The sequence below is a fragment of the Juglans regia genome, chromosome 16 (assembly GCF_001411555.2).
Source record: "Juglans regia cultivar Chandler chromosome 16, Walnut 2.0, whole genome shotgun sequence".
NCBI lineage: Eukaryota > Viridiplantae > Streptophyta > Magnoliopsida > Fagales > Juglandaceae > Juglans > Juglans regia.
In genome coordinates this window covers 25,811,769-25,837,894 of record NC_049916.1, presented here as the reverse complement: position 1 = coordinate 25,837,894, position 26,126 = coordinate 25,811,769, and the positions used below count along the sequence as shown (strand labels likewise).

The 26,126-nt window shown below is 30.6% G+C and overlaps 1 protein-coding gene across 1 annotated transcript; it reads left to right on the top strand.

The window, feature by feature from the left end:
• The first annotated feature begins 166 nt into the window (after positions 1-166).
• LOC118344854 lies at positions 167-17,323 on the top strand. The gene is made up of 3 exons (XM_035686429.1): positions 167-296; positions 537-817; positions 17,059-17,323. Exons 1-3 carry the CDS (start codon positions 255-257, stop codon positions 17,120-17,122), a joined length of 387 nt encoding a protein of 128 aa, XP_035542322.1. The 5' UTR covers positions 167-254; the 3' UTR covers positions 17,123-17,323.
• The last annotated feature ends 8,803 nt before the right edge of the window (positions 17,324-26,126 follow it).

Genomic DNA, 26,126 nt, shown 5'->3' with positions numbered 1-26,126 from the left:
TGTGAATTTAGTTGAGGGAGGGAAACGCAATTATGAAATGGACACGTAAGGTGTGCGATCGGCTGATTCTAAACAGTGGCTGATGCCAAAAATTATTCTTAATTAAAACTATGGCAGTTTTACCTTACTTAAAACCATCGGCGGTTTATCTACCACAACATAATATAAGTACCCCCATAATCTCCGTGTTCTTTATCGTCCGTGTCATAGAGCCGGAAATTAGATCGGAAGAACAGAGTAACGAGTTGGTGAAAATGGGCAACAACGGAAGCACTCAGCCAGGGGCAACTGAAGAAGTGAAAACGATGAAAGCTCCAGGAAGGAAAGATACTTGCATTTCTAGGACTCACTTTGAAGAGAACCCCAAACGCTACTTTCAAAAGTATCGTGATGAGAAGAAAAAACAAACCGCAGAAGTGAAAAGGATGAATGCCCCAGGAAGGGAAGATACTCATATTTTCAGGACTCACTTTGAAGAGAACCCCAAATGCTACTTTCAAGAGCATCGTGATGAGAAGAAAAAATAAACTACAGAAGTGAAAACGATGAAAGCCCCAGGAAGGGAAGATACTCGCATTTCCAGGGCTCACTTTGAAGAGAACCCCAAACGCTACTTTCAAGAGCATCGTGATGAGAAGAAAAAACAAACTGCAGAAGTGAAAACGATGAAAGCCCCAGGAAGAGAAGATACTCGCATTTCCAGGACTGGCTTTGAAGGGAACCCCAAACGCTACTTTCAAGAGTATCGTGATGAGAAGAAAAAACAAATCGCAGAAGTGAAAATGATGAAAGCCCCAGGAAGGGAAGATACTCGCATTTCCAGGGCTGGCTTTGAAGGGAACCCCAAACGTTACTTTCAAGAGCATCATGATGAGAAGAAAAAACAAATCGCAGAAGTGAAAACGATGAAAGCCCCAGGAAGGGAAGATACTCGAATTTCCAGGGCTGGCTTTGAAGGGAACCCCAAACGCTACTTTCAAGAGCATCGTGATGAGAAGAAAAAACAAACCGCAGAAGTGAAAACGATGAAAGCCCCAGGAAGGGAAGATACTCGCATTTCCAGGGCTGGCTTTGAAAGGAACCCCAAACGCCACTTTCAAGAGCGTCGTAAAAAGAAGTGAAAACATATGACTAGTGCTTGCTGCTGCTTGCTTGATGTGTTTTCTATTTGAAATATTAATATTTCCTATATGTTATCGATTTCGTTTAGTTTGAATGATTTCTTTTCCTTTTAATTGTCTGTAAAATAGTATGCACCCACCATCCCCCACCACACACATATATATTATAAATGGAGTGTTGAGATGCATCGCTTTCTGATCTCTTCCGGTTATTTTCTCGTCTTCTCTGTTTTAGTTTTTGGTATATTTTTTTTTCTCCCATGCATCAAGCTGTTAACAAAGGAGGGCATATGTGTGTGTATATATATATATATATATATATATATATATTATCAATAAGGGTTTGTATAATTTCTTGTAAAGTGCCTAATGAATTAACTTAAGAGTAAAGTTAATATAATTGATTTTTTTTAGAAGTTGAGAAAGGATTTGCATGCTACTGACTACTGTCAACTGTGTAGCAGCTATATAAAAGAAAAGGCTGAGAAAAATAAGTAAAAGTGTAAAGCTAAATGCAAAAGCAAACAAAAGTATATTTGCCCATTTTAAAGAACAAAAACTCTACTTGAAAGTATCACCAATCCTAAATATTGATTTAAGAAGCAACTTCGAAATAAAGTTGCTTAACAAGCAACCGGCTGGACAATATAGATAAAGTAGCTAGCAGAATAATTAAAGAAGCGATTATGACTGCATAAGCTCTAGTAAAATTGGTGTGATAAAGATAATTAATATAAATAGTGCGATTATATAAAAATAAATTTACAAAATAATGAGACATGAAATATAACAGATTGTAAAGTTATTTTTATCATAAAATAGATTTAACAAATTATACGAGCAACGTCAATATGTGAATTTGCTTTTATATAATGTGTGGTGTTATCTGCCGCCTTCATGTACCCATTTTATGTGCTGTCAAGTGCAAATTGTATTTTTATTTTAAACTTTTTTTCAAGTATTTTTCAAATATTTTTAAACATTTTTAAAAAATAAAAATAAAATAAAATATTAATAATTACTTCCTTGACCACTAAAAAATTTAAATAAAAAAATTAAATAGATGAGCGGTCAAAATGAGAGTCATACTAGCATTATTCTTATATAATCCCCTTATTTGTATAATATGTGGGACTCTGAAAATGATCCCAATTGGGAGGGTGAGATATTGTTTGGAAAGCTTGTAGGAAGAATAATGATCAAATATACAGTTTGCTGATCAAAAGATAATTTACTAAGCCACTACCATTTTCACACAGCATGATACATGCTATAAGAAAACTATTTATTTGCGATCAATTAATTTCAACAAAATGACTATTTACAACTAAAATTGGTTGTAAATAATCTTTTAATTATAATAAATTAGTCACAAAATCCCGTTTTTCTAACGTACTCTTCATGAGGGCAGTAATTATGTATTATTTTATGAATTATAATTTTTTATAATCTGCCAGGTTCACCTTCCAAATTGACTTATAAATAGGGATACTCTTATTTGTCAAAATAATCCTAGAAAATATTGAATGAATTTAGTAGACAAGTGATTTAATAAATTATAATTTTATATTCCACAAATCTGAATCATAAACTATAAATACATAAATACATAAAAACAAGCGATTAGACAACTGCGCCATAAGCTCTCCAACAGCTGAACTATACAGTAATTTATTTTGTCACGTTGGTACAATATACTGTTAGGGGACTCTCTCATGGGAAGAGGAAGACGGCAGAGAAGTCTCTAAGGGGAAGAGGAAGACGACACAGAGAAGTGAGGGAAGAAACTAAGGAGTTAGGGTTATGTCGGGAGGAAGTGAAGTTTCGAAGTGCTTAAGGCAGGGGAGTTCAGAACACACCTTTTAAAGATGAAGCACACCGTTTAATCAATTAGGATTGGAAGCTGCCAGTCGTTTGGACTTAGTTCAAGAATAAAAGCTACTTGTAGTTTATCTCTTATTAATTCCTTTGTTGTTATTTGCTTTCGTTGTTATTTGTTTTCCGTTACAACTACCATTGTCATTTGCTTTACACGTGTTGCATTGCCATTAGATTAGTTTGTTATGGCTGTAACCCTTTTATGTACGTCCAGAGCAACACAAGAAAGTTATCGGGAAAATATTGATGAATTGAATATCTAGAGGTTAGGGCATCCCTCGAAGCACCCTACTGGCATTCTAAGATTTCAGTGCCATTTTATCAAACACTTGGTTTACATTTTGTTTCTTCATGATATACACTGCGTTATTCTTCTTCTCATCTCCATATTTACATTCTATCCCAAACAGAATCCTTACATATACATATTTGATTGTAGGATGTGGGGCTTCAAGGGATATTACTGCTAAGAGGATTAGTAGTTATATCTGGAAAACTTGCTGGAAGAATAATAATACATGAGATTAGGCATATGTGTCTCAATCCTACATCACCAAATGTGCAGTTTTTATATGATTCGTTATATCTATTTTATAATAAAAGTAACTTTACAATCTAACGTACTATATCAGACAACGCTTTATGGGTATACTTTTGTGTAATTTTTTTGTGGCTAAGTATTTCCCATTTTAAAAAGGAAAAGAAAGATAATTAAGACACTTTTAATATGAAATCTGTGACTAGTATTTATATTTTTGAAAAGAAAAAGAAAGATAATTAAGACAGTACCTTTAATAATCAATTTTTTGAAAAAGGAAAAAAAAATGTTATTCGTTCATCTATTTCTTTCAATTATTCATAGAATTAAATTTTCTGTAGAGTATTATTGAATTGGTTCGTGAGACGATTATTCTAAAGTTATGATATTTAGAAGTTTAGTGGATAATATTTTTTTGTGTAATTTTTTTGTAGATAAGTATTTCTCATTTTGAAAAGCAAAAAAAAAAAAAAAAATTGTTATTGGTTCATGTATTTCTTTCCATTATTCATATAATTAACTTTTTTTTATAAAACATTATTGAATTGATTCGTGAGACGATTATTCTAAAGTATAATAAACTCATCATTACAATTTTTTCAAATTTCAACACAAAATATAATAAACAATTCAATTTTTTCAAATTCTAAAATAATAATAATATTAAAAAATAATATTCTAACAATATTTTATTATCTTAACTCAACTCAACTCAACTCACTTCAACATCCAAACACAATTTTAGAAGTTTAGTGGGTAATATTTATTTTTATATAATTTCTTTATGGCTAAGTATTTATTTTTTTGAAAAGCAAAAGAAAGATAAAGACACCTTTAATAGGGAGTTTTTTGAAAGGGAAAAAATAATTTTATTGGTTCATTTCTTTCTTTCGATTATTTATAGAATTAATTTTTTAATAAAATATTATTGAATTGATTCATGAAACATTATTCTAAAGTTATGATATTTAGAAGTTTAGTGCTAATATTTACTTTTGTATAATTTTTTTGTGATTAAGTATTTCATTTTTTGAAAAGGAAAAAAAAGATAAATATAGCTTTAATAGGTCATAGAATTAACTTTTTTAAAAAATATTATTGAATTGATTCATGAAACGATTATTTTAAAGTTATGATATTTAGAAGTTTAGTGGATAATATTTACTTTTGTATAATTTCTTTCATTCTTTGTGGTTAAGTATTTCTCTTTTTGAAAAAGAAAAGAAAGGTAAAGACACCTAATTTAATAGGCAATTTTTTGAAAAGAAAAACAAAATATTTTTATTGGTTCATTTATTTCTTTCGATTATTCATAAAATTCACTTTTTTATAAAATTAATATTGCTGAATTGATTCGTGAGACTATTATTCTAAAATTATGATAAAAAGTTTCGTGGGTAATAAATCACTTCTTATAAGATTTCTTGCATGTATTTATAAATGAAGTTAAAAAATTATTATTTATTTTATATATGACGTGGTAAGTTTGTGAATAAAAAAAATTGCAAATAGATTTATCTTTATTTCTAACGTGCAATTTTTTAAATAATGAAGAAATAAATCTGTACGGCCAGACAGATTGCATCGTTTCACTTAGGCTAGATTTAGATAAAAATAGCATTTCCTCTCATCTTAATTAATCATTATAATCATTTAAAATTTTCACATAAAATATGATAGATAATTTAATTTTTTAATTTTTTAAATTTTAAAATAATAATAATATTAAAATTAATATTTTATTAAATTTTCAAACTTTCATTTTATCCCGACGTTCATCGTAGAGGCGATGTCCTCACATAGTATCTGCGAACTATACATAATACATGTGACTTGAAAACTGCAGCTTCCTTAATAAGGAAGCCCATCCTAGAAGAAGGGCAGAACTAGGGGTGTTCATCTGGGTTCCGACCCGGGAATCTGGGTATACCCGGACCGGAACCCGGATTTCAAACCCGGGCCGGTATTCGGACCGGATTGATCCGGGTCAGACCCGGGCCGGAACCCGGATAGATCCGGATTTTTGAAACCCGGAAATCCGGGTTCCGGATTGTACCCGGATTTTTTTTTTTTTTTTTTTTCCAATAAAAGCCTTTATTTGATTAAAGATATTTCAGTAGGGCTGAGCACCGATTGATTCGGAGTCGGAGGGCCCAACCTCCGACTCCGACTCCGACTTTGTCGGAGGTCGAATCCGACCTCCGACTCCGACTCCGCAATGTACATAATCCGCTCCGACTCAGACTCCGACTTGTCGGAGCGGAGTCGGATTTTTTTATTTTATTTTTTTGTCTTTTTTAACTTCATATTTGACCCACTTTTTTAAAAAAAAAAAAAATTTGTGGGCTTTCAAATTTCAACTTTCTCAATATTACAATCTAAACTAAATAGAAAACCTGGACATACATGCAATATCAATCTAATGTTATCATTATACTAAAAGAACATGCAAACAAAAACCTGCATATCACACCTATTTCAAAGGGCCAAACTTACTGATATCCACATCATCCATCATCCATATCCTCATATCCACATCCAACTAAATACTAATCACTTCAATAAACATCCACATATCACACCTACCATCCATCATCCATCACATATTTAACAAAAAAGAAATCCAAAATGTTCTAAGAGCCAACCAAAATAAATGTTCCAACAACATTTAAATATTTAATTACAAACTTTCAAATGCACCAAAATAAAATAAATTACAAGCTTCCAAATTACAATATTCTAAATGCCCAACAAATGAACCAAAATATATTAAATGTTACAAATTTCCAAATGTTCCAACTTCCAACTTTCAAGATGTGCCTGAAAAAAAAAATGAAAATATTAGTAAGAAAAACAACCCAACTTTAATATCATATGAAAAATAAACAAAGTAGAAGTAAGGTCTCGGAAACTTAAATATATATGGACCAATGGTATAAATAAAGTAGAAGTAGATAGCATAGTTGTCTTTGAAAAGTAAACAGAATTTAGCATGAAGCATTTAGTATTTTGGATAGTAGCTCAAACCTCAAAGGCTCAATATGTCAAATTGTCAATCATCTTCACGAAGTAAGTTGGCCATACCAGTGATTCTATTGGTCCGGTGGACTCTTCAACCATGAGACAAGGAGCATCAATAGGCTGTTCAGGGATGCCAGGAGAAGATGCAGCTGTGGATGTAGACGTGTTTCTGCCTTCTATATTCATGATTTAAGAACTAACACACAACAAACAAATAAAATAATACGGTTAAGACAATCACTAAAACAGCCAAACACAGCCCCAAAAGCATAATACAAACTCATTAACTCAACTTGTGGATGTTTTACAATCACTAAAACAGCCAAATATATTTGAGAAAACAACATCAAAAATTACATATAATCGGTTACATATAATCACTAAAACAGCCAAATATATCACATATAATCGGTTACAATCACTAAAACAGCCAAATATATTTGAGAAAACAACATCAAAAATTACATATAATCGGTTACATATAATCACTAAAACAGCCAAATATATCACATATAATCGGTTATAATCACTAAAACAACCAAGATGTTGTTTGCCTAATACAAATAAAACTATCATTTATAGAATGAAATTAAACACATCAAAATCAGAATCACTGCAACCTCTTTAGCTTTCCATGTTCAAATCCTTCTACATCAGACTATTCGTACAGTTAGGAATTAATTATAGAATCAACAAAAATCAACATTATCAACCTCAAAGATTCGAAAAAATCAACATTATCAACCTCAAAAATTTGATTAAAGAACAGAGATGGATTTGGGTAATCGGTTACCAAGAGGAGCTGCGGCCTGCGTGACTCCGTGAGAGGAGGGTTGCACGAGACGGCGAGAGAGGGGCTCTGCGATTCGGGCCGTGCGAGGGAGAAGCTGCGCGAGAGAGGGGTTGCGCGAGAGAGGGGTTCTGCGAGAGAGGGGTTGCGCGACAGAGATGCGCCGGCTGCGGCGCTGCGCGAGAGAGAGGGCGACTGGCGAGGCCGCGAGAGAGCCGAGAGGGCTGCGGCGCTGCGAGCCTGCGCGAGAGAGAGGGACCGGGTGACTTGCGCGAGAGAGAGGGACTGCAGACCTAATTCTAAATTCAATGAATCAATACCCTCCCAGTATCCAACGACGCCGTTTTTGCTGTAATGATAAATGAATAATTTTTTTATTTTTTTATTTTTTTAAATTTTTATAATGAATAGTTACTATAGTAATATACTAATATACATTATATACTAATTAATATGAATCTATTTTATATTATATATATATATATATGAAGATTCATAAAAAAAATATATGATATATATTATTATATAGGGATTTAGTTATACTAATAGTTATATTAGTATTAGACTATTAGTTATTATTAATACTATATATTATACTAATAGTGATATTAATACTATATAATATATATAGTTATAGTTATAGTCATTTAGTATAACTATATTAGTATAAGAATTTAGAATTAGTTGTAGTGATTAGAATAACTATATATTAGTATTTGCTATAATGATTTTAATTTAGTATAACTATATAATAGTATTAGTATTAATATTAGTTATACTAGTAGTGATATTAGTTATACTAATAGTTATACTAATAGTTATATTAGTATTAGACTATTAGTTATTATTAATACTATATATTATACTAATAGTGATATTAATACTATATAATATATATAGTTATAGTTATAACTTATAGTCATTTAGTATAACTATATTAGTATAAGTTATAGTGATTTAGTATAATTATGATACTACAAGTTATAACTATAGTCTATATTAGTATTAGAATTAGTTGTAGTGATTAGAATAATTATATATTAGTATTTGTTATAATGATTTTAATTTAGTATAACTATATAATAGTATTAGTATATTAGTATTAGTATTAATATTAGTTATACTAGTAGTGATATTAGTATTAGACTATTAGTTATTATTAATACTATATATTATACTAATAGTGATATTAATACTATATAATATATATAGTTATAGTTATAACTTATAATCATTTAGTATAACTATATTAGTATAAGTTATAGTGATTTAGTATAATTATGATACTACAAGTTATAACTATAGTCTATATTAGTATTAGAATTAGTTGTAGTGATTAGAATAACTATATATTAGTATTTGCTATAATGATTTTAATTTAGTATAACTATATAATAGTATTAGTATATTAGTATTAGTATTAATATTAGTTATACTAGTAGTGATATTAGTTATACTAATAGTTATACTAATAGTTATATTAGTATTAGACTATTAGTTATTATTAATACTATATATTATACTAATAGTGATATTAATACTATATAATATATATAGTTATAGTTATAACTTATAGTCATTTGTTGCTTAACTATGTTAATTGCTTGAGGATTATAGTGATTTGGTATAATTGTAATTGCTGCAGAGTTGCTTATTTATATGGTCTGTATTAGGTAGGGAATTGGTTGTGGTGATTGAATGACTATATATTAGTATTTGCTTTAAGTTTTATTTGAAGTATAACTGTATATTGGTATTAGTATTATGTGGTTATGCTAGTAGTAATGTAGTTATACTAATAGTTATATTAGTGAACTATTAGTTATTATTAATACTATATATTATACTAATTAGTGATATTAATACTATATAATATATATGGTTATAGTTCAACTTTATAATCATTTGACATAACTTTATATTAGTATGAAAGTTATGAGTGATTTGGTATATGGTATGATACTACAAGAGTTATAGCCTGGTCTGTATTGGTATTGGGAATTGGTTGTATTGAGTTAGAGCCAACTATATATATTGGTATTTTACTATAATGATTTTAATTTGGTATAACTATATATTACGTATTATTGTGTATTAGTTATACTAGTAGTGATATTAGTTATATTAATAGTTATATTAGTATTAGACTATTAGTTATTATTAATACTATATATTATACTAATATTGATATTAATACTATATAATATATATAGTTATAGTTATAACTTATAGTCATTTAGTATAACTATATTAGTATAAGTTATAGTGATTTAGTATAATTATGATACTACAAGTTATAACTATAGTCTATATTAGTATTAGAATTAGTTGTAGTGATTAGAATAATTATATATTAGTACTTGCTATAATGATTTTAATTTAATATAACTATATATTAGTATTAGTATTAATATTAGTTATACTAGTAGTGATATTAGCAAAACACAACTTTTTGCTCAGCCCTAGATATTTGTGTTCTAAAAGCTCAATTAGCAAAACACAACTTCAAACCATAATTATTTTTTATTCAAAAGCCTTTATTTTTTTTAAAGTCAAGTTGGATAGTATATTGTGTTCTAAATACTAAATGCATAAATTCATCCATGCATGCATCACAATACAATACATTACATATTACATTATTTGATATTTATACGTTACATTACAATATACAAAATTACAATGTATGAATTGCAAAATCAGTAACATGTCCATCAATGATTTAATCTCCCACCAAATAGCAACAACTTCAAGTAATTAGACTGAGAGATCCTGCAAAACATAGTTTTGAACAAAGATTATATACAAGGATTAAGACAAATTCCACTTAATAAATTAAATATTATGATGAGAATGGATTCTTTTTTTTTTTTTTCCAAATACACCCACACTAACAAATATTTTGTAGAGTTTTCATTCAAATACATATCCATAGACAGCCACTTCTCTTAGCAAAATTAATAAACAAGAACATACAATAAAAATCTTGCCCAACTTTCTAGTTTTTTAAATTTGAGAAAACATATATGTACCTAATAACTATCTTAATTAACCTAATAACAACATAGTGCATGTTCACTTTGTATATATTAAGCATTAACCACTTATAGTGCATGCCAATATAAAACTGAAAGGCCATGCAACTCTCATCAACATTAATGTATATATAGTTTCTCTAGCTCCTCATTTAAGATCAAAGAGGAGTTTGCTGAGGCTGTGGCTTGCACTAACTACAAGCCATTTTCTTCCAAACTATATATGATCGAAGTCTTTAGAGTTCAACATCAATATATGCATTAAGGTAAAGGTATGGTAGGAAAACCTGTAGCAGGATATGCAGAAGAACAACGAAACAACAAGTGCCATGTCCTTGTTTTCTCAATAGTTGCCTATGATGCTCATACAATAGAATGGAAACCAAACCGTGAATCCAATAGAATGGAAACCAAACCATGTTGGATTCACATCTGGACTATTATCCATTTACTAATCAATGTGCAGATTCTAGAATGCAGAGGGAGAGTGCAATAATGTCTAGTACATACCCCATACTAAGTAATCCTAAGGATAAAAATCTCGGGTGCTTAAATACCACACAGTAATCATCACAAGGGCCTGAGTCTAGATCCTCAAAGGAATCATCATCATCATCACCATCAAACTTTTCCTAAAAATATTTTGGAACCCGAAGGCTCCAATTTTTTTTTCCAAACTCCACTCAGAACACAACTAATTTAAAAAAAAAAAAAATCTAGAAAAATCAAAGATACAACATTTTAAAAACCATTTCTTCCAAATAATAACAAATCTTCATTACATATATATATGTTATCAGATATAACAGATCTTCCAAATAATAATAACCCACGGCTCTAGCATTTTGCAGCTAAATAGATCTAAACAGATACTCCTCAAACATTCAAACAGATCTACCATAAAAATACTCAAACATTCAAACATTCTCAACAAAAAAAAAACCCAAAATCAACAAAACAGAGAAGAAAACAGAGGGGGGGAGAAAGAAAACATACCCAAACAGAAATCCGTTCTAATCTCTTGGATCCCAAGCTCAAGCACTTCCACCGTTCGACATCACAGATAGCAGAGAGAGAGATAGAGTAGATGAGAGAGTGATTTCGGGAGGGACTAGGGCATCGCAGAAGTAGACGTAGAAGCAGACCCAGACGTAGACGCAGGCACAGAGCAGAGCGAGAGAGAGAGGAGATGAGAGAAATGAATCGGGGGGATGGAGGCATAGGGCATCGCTCTTCACAGAGGAGGGGGAGGGAGAGAGAGAGAGAGAGAGAGAGAGAGAGAGAGAGAGAGAGAGAGAGAGAGAGAGAGAGAGAGAGAGAGTCGAGTGTGATTCGGAAGGGGGGGGCGCTAGGGTTTTCCTTTCGATGGTTTTAGGCTTTTTATGTGTAAACCCGGGTACCGGGTTTAAAACCGGTATCCGGGTGTCAAAACTGCATCCGGGCCGGATGGGCCCGGGTTTTAAAAAGCGGGTACCGGCCCGGGTGTATTCCGGGCCGGAACCCGTAATCGGAATCCGGTTATCCGGGTTCCGGACCGGGCCGGGAAAAAACCCGGCCCGGATGAACAGTCTTAGGCAGAACATGGTACATCTTTTGCATTACTAGGTTTTCCACAAAGGAAAAGCATGGCGGTTTTACTTTAGTTAAAAGCATGGGCGGTTTATCTATGACAACATAGTATAAGTACCACCATAATCTTGGTGTTTTTCATCGTCTGTGTCAAAGGGCCAGAAATTAATTCGGAAGAACGCATAATTGGGTGAAAATGGTGGCTGGTGCAGTAGCGACAGGTATGGTTGTGCTAGCGGTTGGTGCGATTGCTCTGCTATCAACTGTAGCCTCAGGGCTGCTAGGGGCAACTGCGAAAGGGAAAACGATGAAAGCCCCAGGAAGGAAAGGCACTCGCATTTTGCTTCGCTTGGATTCTAAACTCATCTCAACTCATCATTACAAATTTTTCAAATCTCAATACAAAATATAATAAATAATTTAACTTTTTCAAATTCTAAAATGATAATAATATTAAAAAATAATATTTTAACAATATTTAATCATCTCAACTCAACTCAATTCAACATCCAAACACAACTTTAAAGCTGGCTTTGAAGGGAACCCCAGACGCTACTTTCGAGAGCTTCGTCATAAGAAGTGAAAACATATGACATAGACTAGTGCTAGCTGCTGCTTGCTTTATGTGTTTTCTGCTTGAAATATTAATATTTCCTATATATTATGGATTTCATTTAGTTTGAATGATTACTTTTCCTTTTAATTGTATGTAAAATAGTATGCAACCACCATCCCCCACCCCTCTCGTGCGCGCGCGTGCACATACATACATATATATATATTTATATTATAAATGGAGTTTTGAGATGCATCGCGTTCTAATCTCTTCCGGTTATTTTCTCATCTTCTCTGTTTCATTTTTTGGTATTTTGTTTTTCTCCCATCAAGCTATTAACAAAGGAGGGCAAACGTATATATATTATCAATAAGGGTTTGTATAACAGAGCTGCTTCCCAACAGTCCGGCTATTTTTTTACACAAAAATAGCCCTCCAATCAACTAATGACACATAAAAAAAAAAAAATACACAAAGGGCAATACGGTAGACCACAAAGAATCAAGGTAGTTCCTTTCTCATTTGCACCGCCGAAAAGTATTCGGGCTGTTCGCTGCTTCACTAGTCTGTGCACCTTCCTTAGTCCGACGCCGACGTGTATCGTGACGACTCGAAGGCATTTGTAGCGCTCTCTTGCACTAGCACGACGCGATTCTATATTCAAACCAGTCAAGCCATTTGTCAAATGAGAAATCCAGAAATGGTTATACCAATTTTGGGGATGAGCTTCGACGAAGAGGGGGTCCGACGCAGATTCGTGGGGATTTCCTTCGAGTTGAGCTTCGACGAAGGGGGTGCTTGGGTTGAGTTCGACCTAGGGGATGCGATTCGGGGTTGCGAAGGGGGGTGCAGGTGTGATTTGGGGTTATGAAGAGGGGTGTGAGTGCGATTCGACGAAGGGGGTGCTCGGGTTGAGCTTCGATCTAAGGGATGCGATTCGGGGTTGCGAAGAGGAAGAGGGGTGAGGGTGCGATTCGGGATCGTATATGGTATGGTGCGAGGGATGAAGGCCTGTGCAAGGGATTTCCTTCGAAGGGGGGTGCAAACAAATTAATTTTCTGATGTTTGATGGTTTATGATAGATACAGTGGAAGGCATACGTGTAAGTTTATAAGTGGCAGACTGTTTTGTGTGAAAACCAGCCAGACCGGCTGTAAGGATTTCTCTTTATATAATTTTTGTAAAGTGCCTGATGAATTAACTTAAGAGTTAAGTTAATATAATTGATTTTTTTAGAAGTAGAGAATAGATTTGCATGCTACTGTCAACTGTGTAGCAGCTATATAAAAGAGAAGGCCGAGAAAAATAAGTAAAAGTGTAAAGCTAAATGCAAAAACAAATAAAAGTATATTTGCCCATTTTAAAGAACAAAAACGGCCACTTGAAACTATCATTAATGCTAAATATTTCATTGAAGATGCAACTTAGAAATAAAGTTTGCTTAACAAGCAATTCCGGCCTCTTAAAGCTGGACAATAAAGATAAAGTAGCGAGCAGAATAATTAAAGAAGCGATTATGACTGCATAAGCTCTAGGAAAGAAGCGATTAAAAATTTGTTATTGGTTCATGTAGTTCTTTTGATTATTCATATAATTAACTTATTTTTTAAAAAATTATTGAATTGATTCGTGAGACGATTATTCTAAGTTATGATATGTAGAAGCTTAGTGAGTAATATTTATTTTTGTGTAATTTGTTTATGGTTAAGTATTTCTTTTTTTGAAAAGGAAAAGAAAGATAAAGACATATTTATCTTTAATAGGCAGTTCTTTTAAAAGGGAAAATATATTTTTATTGGTTCATATATATCTTTCAATTATTCATAGAATTAAATTTGTAATAAAATATTATTGAATTGATTCATGTGACATGATTCTAAAGTTATGATATTTAGAAGTTTAGTGCTAATATTTATTTTTATATATTTTTTTGTGACTAATTATTTCCTTTTTTGAAAAAGAAAAGAAAGATAAAGATAGCTAGCTTTAATAGGTCATGGAATTAACTTTTTAAAAAAATATTATTGAATTGATTCGTAAGACGATTATTTTAAAGTTATGATATTTAGAAATTTAGTAGGTAATATTTATTTTTATATAATTTATTTATGGTTAAGTATTTCACTTTTTGAAAAAGAAAAGAAAGATAAAGACACTTTTAATAGGCAATTTTTTTAAAAAGGAAATGAAAATATTGTTCTTGGTTCATTTATTTCTTTCGATTATTGATAAAATTAACTTTTTTATAAAATATTATTGAATTGATTCGTGAGACTATTATTCTAAAATTATGATAAAAAGTTTACTGGGTATTAAATCAATTCTTATAAGATTTCTTGTATTTATAAAAGAAGTTAAAAAATTATTATTTATTTTATATATGACGTGGCAAGTTTCTGAATAAATACACCTACAAATAGATTTATCTTTATTTCTAACATGCAATTTTTTAAATAATGAAAAAATAAATCTGTACGGCCAGCAGATTATGTGTCTGGATTCGGATAAAAATAGCATTTGATCTTATACAATCTCATGATCTCAATCTAATTTAATTATTACAATTTTTTAAAATTTTCACACAAAATATAATAAATAATTTAATTTTTTAAATTCTAAAATAATAATAATATTAAAAAATAATATTTATTAAATTTACAAACTTTCATTTTATCCCGACTTTCAACTTAGAGGTGATGTCCTCACATCGTATCTGCGAACAATACATGTGACTTGAAAACAACAGATTCCTTAATAAGGAAGCTTTCCTAGAAGAAGGGCAGAACATGGTACATCTTTTACATTGCTAGGTTTTCCACAAAGGAAAAGCATGGTGGTTTTACTTTAGTTAAAAGCATGGGCGGTCTATTACGACAACATGGTATTAAGTACCCCCACACACTAGTAAGTAGTAAGGGCACGCACCCTGTGCCCACTTGCAAAAATATGATAATTATTATTAATAAATATATATAATTATGATATGTAATAAGTGTTAGTATTGGATAAATTTATATAAATAAGATATGATAGTAAATTTTAGATCTTATTTAGCTACCTATCACTTCATAATGAACAACAAAATGAGAATTTAAATCCATACAAAGTTCAAATAGGTAATAGATTTATACAAGTTAAAATAAATCTATACAAGTTATAGAAGTGACAGATCTATACAAGTTTGGTGGATAAGTAAAGTTACAAACTATAGGAATTTAAGTAACAGTTTTGCCAACCAACACTTTACGTTATGTTAATGTTTTATCTTGTTATATAATTATAACATTGAAAAGTTTGATGAGATTAGGAAAATGCCTAAAAAATAGGCCACATAGGAATTATATTTTTGAACTCTCTAAATCATGCTATATTGAAAATAATAGAATCATTTGGATTATGTGGGCACTAAAACCCTTTGGTACATAAATAGCTATTGTTTCTCTCTTTCTCGCATCACACACAAAAGCTGTCACATCTATGAACATGCAAACAAATTTTAATCATATTGTAGCTGAAAAAATTTAATTATAAGCAATTTTATGCATTAATATGCACATCCATTCAATATGATTAGTTAGAAAGTAAATTTTATTAAAAACAGTGCTAATTTAAATTTAAAATATGAAGACAACAACATTAATACACAGATTAGTACGTAAACTTACTTGTACATAATAAAACTCATTACAGTTAGAAAGCATCCCATAAACAAAATTAATGAGATTTAACAAATATTTAGATCTATTTAAGCTTTGAATCCAACAAAAACGTGCTGAAATAATTAGTTCTATTTGCTCCAACAAAGTATTTTTTTTATATATTTTTCAGAACTAATTATTTTCTCCACTCAGTGAGGAAGTGACGTTTGTTTTTTTTTTAAATTTTTTTATTATTTTTAAATTTTTTAAAAAATATAAAAAAATATCAATTCCCTAATAGTTATTGTTTTAACTATTAAATAAAGAAAAAAATTAAAATATATAAAGTTTGAAAATGAAGAGATAAATTAAGTGAGAAAAGTAATATTTTTCAAAAGTTAGATAGAGAAGTGTGGACCATAGAACTAACTTTATTTACACGTGGCTTCCATGTATTCACCGATGGAGCAAACTGCAGCTACCTACAAGAAGGGCAGAACATATAGTACATCTTTTACATGGCCAGGTGTGAAAACCATGGCAGTTTTACTTTAATCAAAACTATGGCAGTTTTACCTTACTTAAAACCATCGGCGGTTTATCTACCACAACATAGTATAAGTACCCCCATAATCTCCGTGTTCTTCATCGTCTGTGTCATAGAGCTGGAAATTAGATCGGAAGAACACAGAGTAACGAGTTGGTGAAAATGGGCAACAACGGAAGCACTCAGCCAGGGGCAACCGAAGAAGTGAAAACGATGAAAGCCCCAGGAAGGAAAGATACTCGCATTTCCAGGGCTCACTTTGAAGAGAACCCGAAACGCTACTTTCAAGAGCATCGTGATGAGAAGAAAAAACAAACTGCAGAAGTGAAAACGATGAAAGCCCCAGGAAGGGAAGATACTCGCATTTCCAGGGCTGGCTTTGAAGGGAATCCCAAACGTTACTTTCAAGAGCTTCGTAAAAAGAAGTGAAAACATATGACATAGACTAGTGCTTGCTTGATGTGTTTTCTGTTTGAAATATTAATATTTCCTATATATTATCGATTTCGTTTAGTTTGAATGATTTCTTTTCCTTTTAATTGCCTGTAAAATAGTATGCACCCACCATCCCCACCACACACATATATATTATAAATGGAGTGTTGAGATGCTTCGCTTTCTGATCTCTTCCGATTATTTTCTCGTCTTCTTTGTTTCAGTTTTTGGTTTTTTTTTTTCTCCCATGCATCAAGCTGTTAACAAAGGAGGGCATACACGTGTGTATATATATATATATATATTTTCAATAAGGGTTTGTATAATTTCTTGTAAAGTGCTTAATTATCAAAAAAAATTTCTTGTAAAGTGCTTGATGAATTAACTTAAGAGTAAAGTTAATATAATTGATTTTTTTTAGAAGTTGAGAAAGGATTTGCATGCTACTGTCAACTGTGTAGCAGCTATATAAAAGAGAAGGCTGAGAAAAATAAGTAAAAGTGTAAAGCTAAATGCAAAAACAAACAAAAGTATATTTGCCCATTTTAAAGAACAAAAACTCTACTTGAAAGTATCATGAATCCTAAATATTGATTTAAGAAGCAACTTCGAAATAAAGTTGCTTAACAAGCAACCGGCCTCTTCAAGCTGGACAATAAAGATAAAGTAGCGAGCAGAATAATTAAAGAAGCGATTATGACTGCATAAGCTCTAGGAAAGTTGGTGCGATAAAGATAATTAATATAAATAGTGCGATTATATAAAAATAAATTTACAAAATAATGAGACATGAAATATAATATATTGTAAAGTTATTTTTATCATAAAATAGATTTAACAAATTATACGAGCAACGTCAATATGTGAATTTGCTTTTATATAATGTGTGGTGTTATCTGCCGCCTTCATGTACCCATTCTATGTGCTGTCAAGTGCAAATTGTATTTTTATTTTAAACTTTTTTTCAAGTATTTTTCAAATATATTTAAACGTTTTTAAAAAATAAAAATAAAATAAAATATTAATAATTACTTCCTTGACCACTAAAAAATTTAAATAAAAAAATTAAATAGATGAGCGGTCAAAATGAGAGTCATACTAGCATTATTCTTATATAATCCCCTTATTTGTATAATATGTGGGACTCTGAAAATGATCCGAATTGGGAGGGTGAGATATTGTTTGGAAAGCTTGTAGGAAGAATAATGATCAAATATACAGTTTGCTGATCAAAAGATAATTTACTAAGCCACTACCATTTTCACACAGCATGATACATGTTATACAAAAACTATTTATTTGCAATCAATTAATTTCAGTAAAATGACTATTTACAACTAAAATTAGTTACAAATAATCTTTTGGTTGCAGTAAATTAGTTACAAAAGTCTATTTTTCTTAAGTACATTTCATGAGGGCAGTAATTATGTATTATTTTATGAATTATAATTTTTTATAATATGCCAGGTTCACCTTCCAAATTGACTTATACATAGGGATACTCTTATTTGTCAAAATAATCCTAGAAAATATTGAATGAATTTAGTAGACAAGTGATTTAATAAATTATAATTTTATATTCCCCAAATCTGAATCATAAACTATAAATACATAAATACATAAAAACAAGCGATTAGACGACTGCATAAGCTCTCCAACAGCTGAACTATACAGTAATTTATTTTGTCACGTTGGTACAATATACATATTTGATTGTAGGATGTGGGGCTTCAAGGGATATTATTGCTAAGAGGATTAGTAGTTATATGTGGAAAACTTGCTGGAAGAATAATAATACATGAGATTAGGCATCTGTGTCTCAATCCTACATCACCAAATGTGCAGTTTTTATATGATTCGTTATATCTATTTTATAATAAAAGTAACTTTATAATCTAACGTACTACATCAGACAACGCTTTATAGATATACTTTTGTGTAATTTTTTTGTGGCTAAGTATTTCCCATTTTAAAAAGGAAAAGAAAGATAATTAAGACACTTTTAATATGAAATCTGTGACTAGTATTTATATTTTTGAAAAGAAAAAGAAAGATAATTAAGACAGTACCTTTAATAATCAATTTTTTGAAAAAGGAAAAAAAATTGTTATTGGTTCATTTATTTCTTTCAATTATTCATAGAATTAAATTTTCTATAGAGTATTATTGAATTGGTTCGAGAGACGATTATTCTAAAGTTATGATATTTAGAAGTTTAGTGGATAATATTTTTTTTGTGTAATTTTTTTGTGGATAAGTATTTCTCTTTTTGAAAAGCAAAAAAACAAAAAAAATTGTTATTGGTTCATGTATTTCTTTCCATTATTCATATAATTAACTTTTTTTTATAAAACATTATTGAATTGCTTCGTGAGACGATTATTCTAAAGTTATGATATTTAGAAGTTTAGTGGGTAATATTTATTTTTATATAATTTCTTTATGGCTAAGTATTTATTTTTTTGAAAAGGAAAAGAAAGATAAAGACACCTTTAATAGGGAGTTCTTTGAAAGGGAAAAAATAATTTTATTGGTTCATTTCTTTCTTTCGATTATTCATAGAATTAATTTTTTAATAAAATATTATTGAATTGATTCATGAGACATTATTCTAAAGTTATGATATTTAGAAGTTTAGTGCTAATATTTACTTTTGTATAATTTTTTTGTGATTAAGTATTTCATTTTTTGAAAAGGAAAAAAAAGATAAATATAGCTTTAATAGGTCATAGAATTAACTTTTTTAAAAAATATTATTGAATTGATTCATGAAACGATTATTTTAAAGTTATGATATTTAGAAGTTTAGTGGGTAATATTTACTTTTGTATAATTTCTTTCATTCTTTGTGGTTAAGTATATCTCTTTTTGAAAAAGAAAAGAAAGGTAAAGACACCTAATTTAATAGGCAATTTTTTGAAAAGGAAAACAAAATATTTTTATTGGTTCATTTATTTCTTTCGATTATTCATAAAATTTACTTTTTTATAAAATTAATATTGCTGAATTGATTCGTGAGACTATTATTCTAAAATTATGATAAAAAGTTTCGTGGGTAATAAATCACTTCTTATAAGATTTCTTGCATGTATTTATAAATGAAGTTAAAAAATTATTATTTATTTTATATATGACGTGGTAAGTTTGTGAATAAAAAAAATTGCAAATAGATTTATCTTTATTTCTAACGTGCAATTTTTTAAATAATGAAGAAATAAATCTGTACGGCCAGACAGATTGCGTCGCTTCACTTAGGCTAGATTCAGATAAAAGAAAAATACTATTTTTACCACTCATTTCTACCGCTCTATTCTTATCGCTGTGATTTTTTATATTTTTTTTTAATTTTTTTTTACTTAGTGATTAAGGAAGTGTTTTTTAATAATATTATGATTTTTTTTATTTTTTTAAAAAATATTTAAAAGTGTTAAAAAATACATATAAAAAAATTTTTTTACCTAGCGGTAGCTCCAAGCGGGAGCTGGGAGCGGTGGACGTAGCAGCTCTCTAGATAAAAATAGCATTTTCTATCATCTTAATTAATCATTATAATCATTTAAAATTTTTACATAAAATATGATAGATAATTTAATTTTTAACATTTTTAAATAATAATAATATTAAAATTAATATTTTATTAAATTTTCAAACTTTCATTTTATCCCGACGTTCAACGTAGAGGCGATGTCCTCACATAGTATCTGCGAACTATACATAATACATGTGACTTGAAAACTGCAGCTTCCTTAATAAGCTGGAAGCCATCCTAGAAGAAGGGCAGAACATGGTACATCTTTTGCATTAATAGGTTTTCCACAAAGGAAAAGCATGGCGGTTTATCTATGACAACGTAGTATAAGTACCACCATAATCTTGGTGTTCTTCATCGTCTGTGTCAAAGAGCCAGAAATTAATTCGGAAGAACGCATAGTTGGGTGAAAATGGTGGCTGGTGCAGTAGTGACAGGTGTGGTTGTGCTAGCGGTTGGTGCGATTGCTCTGCTATCAACTGTAGCCTCAGGGCTGCTAGGGGCAACTGCGAAAGGGAAAACAATGAAAGCCCCAGGAAGGAAAGGCACTCGCATTTTAAGGGCTAGCTTTGAAGGGAACTCCAGACGCTACTTTCGAGAGCTTCGTAATAAGAAGTGAAAACATATGACATAGACTAGTGCTTGCTGCTGCTTGCTTTATGTGTTTTTGTTTGAAATATAAATATTTCCTATATATTATGGATTTCATTTAGCTTGAATGATTTCTTTTCCTTTTAATTGTATGTAAAATAGTATGCAACCACCATCCCCCACCCCTCTCGTGCGCGCGTGCACACATACATATATATATATATATTTATATTATAAATGGAGTGTTGAGATGCATCGCGTTCTTATCTCTTCCGGTTATTTTCTCATCTTCTCTGTTTTATTTTTTGGTATTTTGTTTTTCTCCCATCAAGCTATTAACAAAGGAGGGCAAACGTATATATATTATCAATAAGGGTTTGTACAACAGAGCCGCTTCCCAACATTCCGGCTATTTTTCATACAAAAATAGCCCTCCAATCAACTAATGACATAAAAAAAACACACAAAGGGCAATACGGTAGACCATAGAGAATCAAGGTAGTTCCTTTCTCCTTTGCACTGCCCAAAAGTATTCGGGTTGTTTGCTGCTTCACTGGTCTGTGCACCTCCCTCAGTCCGACGACGCCGCCGACGTGTAACGTGACGACTCGAAGGCATTTACAGTGCCCCTCTCTTGCACTAGCACGACGCGATTCTATATTCAAACTAGTCAAGCCATTTGTCAAATGAGAAATCCAAAAATAGTTATACTAATTTTGGGGATGAGCTTCGATGAAGAGGGGGTCCGATGCTGATCCGTGGGGATTTCCTTCAGGTTGAGCTTTGATGAAGGGGGTGTTGGGTTGAGCTTCGACCTAGGGGATGCGATTTGGGGTTGCAAAGGGGGGGTGCGGGTGTGATTTGGGATTGCGAAGAGGGGTGTGAGTGCGATTCGACGAAGGGGGTGCTCGGGTTGAGCTTAGATCTAGGGGATGCGATTCGGGGGTGCAGGTGTGATTTGGGGTTGCGAAGGTGGGTGCGGGTGCAATTCGGGGTTGCCAAGAGGAAGAGGGGTGAGGGTGCGATTCGGGATCGTGTATGGTATGGTGTGAGGGATGAAGGCCTGTGCAAGTGATTTCCTTCGAAGGGGGGTGCAAACAAATTAATTTTCTGATATTTGATGGTTTATGATAGATATAGTGGAAGGCATACGTGTAAGTTTATAAGTGGTAGACTGTTTTGTGTGAAAACTAGCTGGACCGGCTGTAAGGATTTCTCTTTGTATAATTTCTTATAAAGTGCCTGATGAATTAACTTAAAAGTTAAGTTAATATAATTGATTTTTTTTAGAAGTTGAGAATAGATTTGCATGCTACTGTCAACTGTGTAGCAGCTATATAAAAGATAAGGCTGATAAAAATAAGTGAAAGTGTAAAGCTAAATGCAAAAACAAATAAAAGTATATTTGCCCATTTTAAAGTACAAAAACGGCCACTTGAAGCTATCATTAATGCTAAATATTTCATTGAAGAAGCAACTTCGAAATAAAGTTTGCGTAACAAGCAATTCCGGCCTCTTAAAGCTGGACAATAAAGATAAAGTAGCGAGCAGAATAATTAAAGAAGCGATTATGACTGCATAAGCTCTAGGAAAGCTGGTGTGATAAAGATAATTACTATAAATAGTGTGATTATATAAAAATAAATTCATAAAATAAAGTGACTTTAAGTAAAGTAGATTGTAAAATTATTTTTATCATAAAATATGTTTAACAAATTATACGAGCAACGTCAATATGTGAATTTGTTTTTATATAATGAGTGGTGTTATTTATCATCTGCATGTGCCTGCTCTGTGTTTTGTCTTTTTCTTTTTTTTTTTTACATTTTTTTCAAGTATTTTTTAAATATATTTAAGTATTTTTTAAAAATAAAAAATACTAATATACTAATAATCACTTCCATAACTATTAAAAAAATTAAAAATAAATATATGAGAGTTTATATAATCTCCTTATTTGTATAATATGTGGGACTCTGAAAATGATAATTGGGAGGGTGGGATATTGTTTGAAAAGCTTGTAGGAAGAATAATGATCAAATGTACAGTTCGCTGATCAGAAGATAATTTTATAATTATACGGTAATTTCTTTCAATTTCTTTTGTCATGTTGGTACAATATACATATTTGATTGTAGCCTCGTGTGGGGCTTCAGGGGATATTGCTAAAAGGATTAGTAGTTATTATGTGGAAAACTTGCTGGAGGAATAATAATGCATGTGATTGGGCTGTGTCCCAATCCTGCAACACCAAATGTGCAAATTTTATATGGTTCGTTAGATCTATTTTATAATAATAGTAATTTTATAATCTAATGTACAACATCATGTCACATTGTTTGGTAAGTTTATTTTTGTGTAATTTTTTTTGTGGCCAAGTATTTCTCTTTTTGAAAAGAAAAAGAAATATAATTAAGGCACCTTTAATATGAAATTTGTGGCTAAGTATTTCTAATTTTGAAAAGTAAAAGAAAGATAATTAAGACACTTTTAATATGCAATTTTTTGAAAAAAATATATTGTTATTGGTTCGTATATTTCTTTGGATTATTCATAGAATTAAATTTTCTATAAAATGTTATTGAATTGGTTCGTGAGACGATTATTCTAAAGTTATGATATTTAGAAGTTTAATGGGTAATTTACTTTTGTATAATTTCTTTGTGGTTAAGTATTTCTCTTTTTGAAAAGGAAAAGAAAGATAAAGACACCTTTAATAGGAAATTTTCTGAAAAGCAAAAGAAAATAATAATAATAATAATAATATTGTTATTTTTTCATGTATTTATTTCGATTATTCATATAATTAACTTTTTTTTATAAAATATTATTGAATTGATTTGTGAGATGATTATTCTAAAGTTGTGATATTTAAAAGTTTAGTGATAAAATTTATTTTGTATAATTTTTTGTGGCTAAATATTTCATTTTTTGAAAAGGAAAAGAAAGATAAAGATACCTTAAATAGGTCATAGAATTAAATGTTTTAAAAAAATTTATTCAATTGATTTGTGAGTCGATTATTTTAAAGTTATGAAATTTAGAAGTTTAGTGAATAATATTTATTTTTGTATAGTTTCTTCATAGTTAAGTATTTATCTTTTTGAAAAAGAAAAGAAAGATAAAGACACTTTTAATAGGAAAGTTTCTGAAAAGGAAAAGAAAATATTGTTAGGTTCATTTATTTCTTTTGATTATTCATAGAATTAACGTTTTTATAAAAGAACTTTGCTACACAACCTTCACCACACTCCACATTTCATATTTTGTTTTAATTTTTTAATTTTTAATTTTTTTTTAGTTTATTCTTTTTAAATTATTTCAAATTTTCTATTCATTATTCATATAATAAATATTTAATAAAAGAAAAAAATAATAAAAATTAAAAATAGTATGAAGTGTGGAGTGTTAGAAAGTTGTGAAGATTTTTTGTTTATAAAATATTATTGAATTGATTCGTGTGACTATTATTCTAAAATTATGATATTTGAAAGTTTAGTGGGTAATAAATCACTTCTTATAAGATTTCTTGAATTTATAAAATAAGTTAAAATATTAATATTTATTTTATATATGACGTGGTAAATTTGTGAATAGAAAAAATTACAAATAGATTTATCTTTATTTCTAACATGCAATTTTTTAAATAATGAAGAAATAAATCTGTACGGCCAGACAGATTGGGTCGTTTCATGACTTAGGCTAGCTAGGTTTGAATAAAAAAAACAATTCTTCTCATCTTATATTATTATTATAAATTTTAAAATTTTATGTAAAATATATTGAATAGTTTAATTTTTAAAATTGTAAAATAATTATAATATTAAAAAATAATATTTTATTACATTTTCAAATTTTCATTTTATTTAAAGTCGTAGAGGCGATGTCCTCACATAGTATTTGCGAACTATACATGTGACTTGAAAACTGCAGCTTCCGTAACAAGGAATCCTTCCTAGATGAATGGCAGAACATGGTACATCTTTTGCATTGCTAGGTTTTCCACAAAGGAAAAGCATGGCGGTTTAACTTTAGTTAAAAGCATGGGCGGTTTATCTACGACAACATATTATAAATACCCCCATAATCTTGGTGTTCTTCATGATCGTCTGTGACATAGAGCCAGAAATTAAATCGTAAGAATACAAAGAGTTGAGTGAAAATGGTGGCTGGTGCATTAGTGATCAGAGGCGTGGCTGTGGTGGTTAGTGCGGTACTTGCTTTTCTATTAGTTAAACGTGTAAGCCGCTCAGAGCAGCCAGAGGCAACCGGAGAGAGTTCCGGTGGGAGTTCCGGAAACCCCGAACGCTACTTTCATCCGAATCGTAGTGGCCAATGGGAAGAGAGAGAATATTACAGAGACTAGTACTTGCTGCTGCTGCTTACTCTGTGTATTTGCTGTTTGGAATATTAATATTTCCTATATATATTATGGGTTTCGTTTAGTTTGGACTTTGGATGATTTCCTTTTCTTTTAATTGCCAATAAATTCATAGTATGCAAAACCCCACCCCATAAAGAAATGGAGTTTTGAGATGCATCGCGTTCTGATCTCTTCCGATTATTTTCTCGTCTTCTCTATTTCATTTTTTGGTATTTTCTTTCTCTATATCAAGCTGTTAACAAAGGAGGGCGTGTGTGTGTAGTAAAGGGCACGCACGCTGTGCCCAGTGGCAAAAATATGAGAATTATTATTAGTAATAAATATAATTATGATATGTAATAAGTTATGATACCAAGTAATAATAGATTTATACAAATTAAAGTAACCTAATACAAAGTTAAGAGAAGTGAGATCGATACAAGTTTGGTGGATAAGCAAAGTTACAAATTATAGGAATTTAAATATTTTAAATAACAGTTTTGTCAACCAACACT

Coding starts and splice junctions, on each gene's coding strand:
- LOC118344854 (XM_035686429.1), top strand. CDS start 255: ATGGGCAACAACGGAAGCACTCAGCCAGGGGCAACTGAAGAA. Junction 297..536: donor AGCCAGGGGCAACTGAAGAA/GTGAAAACGATG, acceptor TAAACTACAGAA/GTGAAAACGATGAAAGCCCC. Junction 818..17,058: donor GGAAGGGAAGATACTCGCAT/TTCCAGGGCTGG, acceptor AGATACTCGCAT/TTCCAGGGCTGGCTTTGAAG.